Source organism: Myotis davidii, unplaced genomic scaffold (assembly GCF_000327345.1).
Source record: "Myotis davidii unplaced genomic scaffold, ASM32734v1 scaffold609, whole genome shotgun sequence".
NCBI lineage: Eukaryota > Metazoa > Chordata > Mammalia > Chiroptera > Vespertilionidae > Myotis > Myotis davidii.
Genome location: NW_006300164.1, coordinates 497,355 through 501,610, shown reverse-complemented (window position 1 = coordinate 501,610; position 4,256 = coordinate 497,355). Strand labels below are relative to the sequence as shown.

The following is a 4,256-nucleotide window of genomic DNA, read 5'->3' as shown; positions in this document are numbered from 1 at the left end:
TCGGTCTCCTGCTGCACCGACAGCTCCTCCAGCGTGGCATCGATGTCCAGCTGGTTTGTCTCCAGCTGCCGCAGCAGCGTCTCTCTCTGTGGGAGGAAGGGACGCCTGAGGGATGCGCCGCGGCAGTGACCGTGCCCTCCAGCCTCCCGGCCGCCACTGAAGAACCAGCAGCTGCCGAGAACAGGACGCAGAGACCTGGACGTCCACACCACCTCCTCCCGTGGCCAGGGTGACACCTGAGGCGCTCGGTGTGGCTGTGACGATGATGCCAGTGCCAGGGACAAGCCACCCAGCGAGCCCTGCATCCAGGTGCTGCCTGTGCTGTGGCACCACGTGCGGAGGCCGGTACAGGGTGCACGGGGCCGCCCGCCACAGGGTGCTGTGTGTGCGTCACACTTGGATAGAAAGCTGAAGGACAGAGTGACACGGGGGGTGGAAGAACAGGTGCAGTGACAGGGCCTTCGCCTGGCCACGCGGACAGCACCAGCCACCCAACCTGTGGGGCCCGAGGCCTCCCAAACCACAGGCGAGAGGGAAGGAAGACGCTGGTCCCCGCGAGTCCCACCTCCAATTGGAGAGAACGGAGCCAATGCGGCTTCGGGGCGTTAGGTCAGCGCGGGGACCAGCGTGTGGACGTCAGCTTCCTGGCCAGGTGTCACCTCTACTGCCCCAAAGCAAAGTGACAGCTGCGTGCGGGTGGGACCGAGGAGTCCCCGAGTGCGGACAAAGCCGTGTGTCACACGTTAAGGGATGGACGGCTCTGTGGTTGACAAAAGCACACGGAGAAGTGAGGGGCCAGCACTGGGGAAGTGAGCGAGGGCACAGACTTGGCACCATCTTGGCAGCTCCCCTGTAAATCTAAAAACCACCCCAAAGATAAAGCTAAAGCTTTATAACACCCAGCAGGTGCGGCACCGGGCAGAGGGCTGTTCCCCGGCACAGCGGGGAGGGGCCGAGCACCCCCAGGCTTGCTGAGGCCTGGTCCAGAGGGTCGCCGTGGGCACCCAGTGAAGAGGGGTGGGCACCAGGGCCAGAGAAGCCTGGCGCAGGGGTCAGCGCCCGTCCACGGGGAGGCGGGCAGGGCTCACCTGCAGCTGCAGGAAGGGGATGTTGAAGAACTTGTGAAGGTACTTGAGGCCAAAGCTGTTCTTCATGGAGGACTCGGCGTAGCGGAAGTAGGAGGAGCCCGGTGGTCTGCGCAGAGAGGAGCGAGCACCCGGCCTGGGCAGGGCTGCACTGGGCCAGGCTGCCCTTTTGCCTCCAGGCCCTGGGGTGCCTCCAGCAGGTCAGCACCCCCGAGTGGCCCTGGGCCTAGACTAGAGCCTCGCAGCTCCGCTCAGCCGAGTGCCTACAGGGCGCGGCCGGCACTGGGCTGGTGCGCTCACCCCTCACCCGCCTGCCGGGTGCCAGGAGCCAGCTGCCACGCTGGGTCCTCAGCCCTCCCCCCTTTCCCACGGAGTCCACATCCCGTCCCATCCCGTCCCCTCGGCTCCAGGCCCAGGTCTCTGCGAGGCCTCCTGCGTCTCCCCAGCGACACGCACCTGTCCAGGCGGTCCATGAGGTCGCGCACGTCGTCAGGCAAGATGACGCGGTGCTCGCCCATGTCGCGGTAGTTCCCCAGCACGCACACGGGCACGTGGGTCGGCACCTTGGGGAGCTCCCGCAGGATGTAGCTGAAGGTCCTTCGGAGGCACAGATGAGGAGAGACCCATCTGAGTTTCAGCCCTGAAACCCTGCCCCATGCAGCACGTGCCCTGGACCGATGGAACCCCTCCTGTGCGGGCAGTGCCCACGGCTCACACCGGGGCGCAGGCATGGGCGGCCCCGCCTGCCCCAGCTCTCCAGCGCTGCTCTTCCTGGACTGAAGGTCACTGCTCAGCGAAGCCCCAGGACACTTCAGTGACAGTGTCCGTGCCAAAGCCCACAGCAAAGCCACCTGACTCCCGGCTCAGGGGCCCACCGCAGCGCCCACGGGGAAGCTGCTTCTTCCCTGGCATGTCCCCGAGGGGTGTGCTGCCGCTTTCCGCGCAGGTATGTGCGACACGTGTGCTTGGGGCTCCACCACCCATTGCACATCTCCGACATGCTGCCTGCCCACCCAGTGGTCTGTCACGTGGGTGCTGGTGGTCAGTGCACACCAGGGACCTGAGTCACCGCTGGGCACCATGGGAGACGGATGAGCCCACCCAGCACACCCAGGCGTGCGAGGGAGATGCCGGAACTGCAGGGCGTGCGATGCTCAGGAGAGCGGGCTGGGTGCCAGACGCGGACCCACACACGGCACGCACTCCAGCGCAGCAGTAACAGTAACACTTACACGGCCGAGTGAGCGGCCGCATGAACGCCCCCGGCCGTCAGCCCTCCCTCTGCATCCCGAAGACCTCCATTCGGTGGCCCCTCGAAGCCCAGAGGCTGCTGGTGCGGCCCCGTCAGCTCTCCCGGGGGAGCCGCCCTGGACGGGCACCCTGCGCGCTACTCAGACACTGGCTTTCCCTGGGTGTTTGCGTCCCAGCGTCAGGCAGGACAGGCACTGAGTCCCACGCGGCTCCAGGCAGAGGCCCTGGGAACTGGCGCCCAGCACCCCACCCTCCCCCTGCACCTCCAACGTGCTGCTCCTGCTCTGGAGCCCCCTGCTGAGATGGATCGTAGCTGTGCGTCCTCCTAGCACAAGTCAAAGAAGGGGGTTCGGGGGAGCCCCAACAAAAGGCCACTTGATTCCACCAGATTCTGGACGGTGTTTGCAGGAAAGGCTGGGGGCTGTGCAGGCTCATGCCTCGCCCCCACGTGAGCTGTCTGCCTCCCCGCAGAGGGGAACACCCCCACGCTGGCCCAGCGCACGAGCAGACCCGACATCTGGTCTGGTTCTGTAGCTGGTCTGCCACCGTGCACAGCCCAAGGCTGGCCCTCAAGGAGCATTTGGCACTAGTGGTGACGCCGGTGGAACCGCCATCTGCTGGACCTGTGGAATGTCCCTGGGGTGTGGGTGCGAGGAGCCGGCACCTCTTACCACTGCTTGGTGATGTCGAACATCATGACCACCCCGTTGCAGTTCTTGTACACGTCCAGGAACTCAGCGTCCAGGGCCATCTCAGACTCTGCCTGGGACGGGAGGGAGTCAGGCATGAGCAACGCGGCTGCGGACAGGGCCCCCAGCAGAGCCCACGGCTCCCCGGAACGCTGAACAGGCCTTTCCATTTTGGGGAAACACAGATGACGTAGTGTGGGCGGGGAAACTGCCTCAGAGGGTCTGGTGGGAACATTCAGACTCTGGGCCGCCTGTGCCTCTGCCTGGCCTGGGGGGGACTCCTCCACCGGCCACAGCAGCTCCCCCCCTCTCAGGCCCCAGGAGAGTGCGGGGCCCAGGTCCCACAGCAAGGCCCGCGTCCCAGTATGAGGAAGCACACTTGCAGAGAACCTTCTAGAGCAGGGGTCCCCAAACTTTTTAAACAGGGGCCAGTTCACTGTCCCTCAGACCGTTGGAGGGCCGGACTATAGTTTAAAAAAAAACTACGAACAAATTCCTATGCGGACTGCACATATCTTATTTTGAAGTAAAAAAACAAAATGGGAACAAATATATTTGTATTTGCATGTGGCCCGCGGGCCATAGTTTGAGGACCCCTGTTTTAGAGCATGCAGGCCACGGCGCCTGCCGTGCTGGGGGCAGTGGTCACCCCCGCACACAGGGGCCAGGTGGGCACTTCACCTTCCTACTATGAAGGGGAGTGGGGAGGCTGCCCACCCCAAGGCCGGCTGCAGGCGCAGGGGGAGCAGGGCCCCTGGAGGAAGTGGGAAGCCGCCCCGGACGGAGACCGCTGGGGCCCACCTTCTCTGTGTCGGGGGGGTGGTGGTGGTGGCCACGTGGCAGCCCACTGGGAGCCACGCTCATGCCCACAGGCACACAGGCCACGGCCGGAAGGCATGTCCTGTGCTTTCAGGACCGAGGCCTCTGGGGTGGGGAACAAACTGGCGAGTTTCCCTAGCCCTGCTCAGGTTGCTCAAATTCCACACAGGTTGTGCAGCAGGGGCTCTGGGGCCCAGCCACCCCGTGACCACAGGCAGCACAGGGTCCCGTGAGCAGCTGGGACAGGCAGGCAGGGGGTCTGAAGAGTGCTCCCCACCCCCACCCCCATCAAGGACCCTACGGGCAGGACACTGCTTACCTCCTGGGGGTCATTCTCCATCTTCAAGCCATCACCACGCTTTTTACATTTTCCTTATAAAAGACAAAAGTTACCAGGTAGACGGGTCTCAGG

General features: G+C 64.5%; 1 protein-coding gene across 1 annotated transcript in view; it reads right to left on the bottom strand.

Moving 5' to 3' along the window:
• The window catches only part of RABL6 (RAB, member RAS oncogene family-like 6), a 13,129-nt gene that overhangs the window by 3,680 nt on the left and 5,193 nt on the right, over positions 1-4,256 (bottom strand). The window contains exons 2-5 of the mRNA XM_015572328.1: positions 3,008-3,099; positions 1,542-1,682; positions 1,089-1,194; positions 45-86 (exon numbers count right to left, since the gene is read on the bottom strand). Of these exons, the coding sequence (XP_015427814.1) occupies positions 45-86; positions 1,089-1,194; positions 1,542-1,682; positions 3,008-3,099 (381 nt within the window). The remainder of the gene's footprint in view (positions 1-44; positions 87-1,088; positions 1,195-1,541; positions 1,683-3,007; positions 3,100-4,256) is intronic.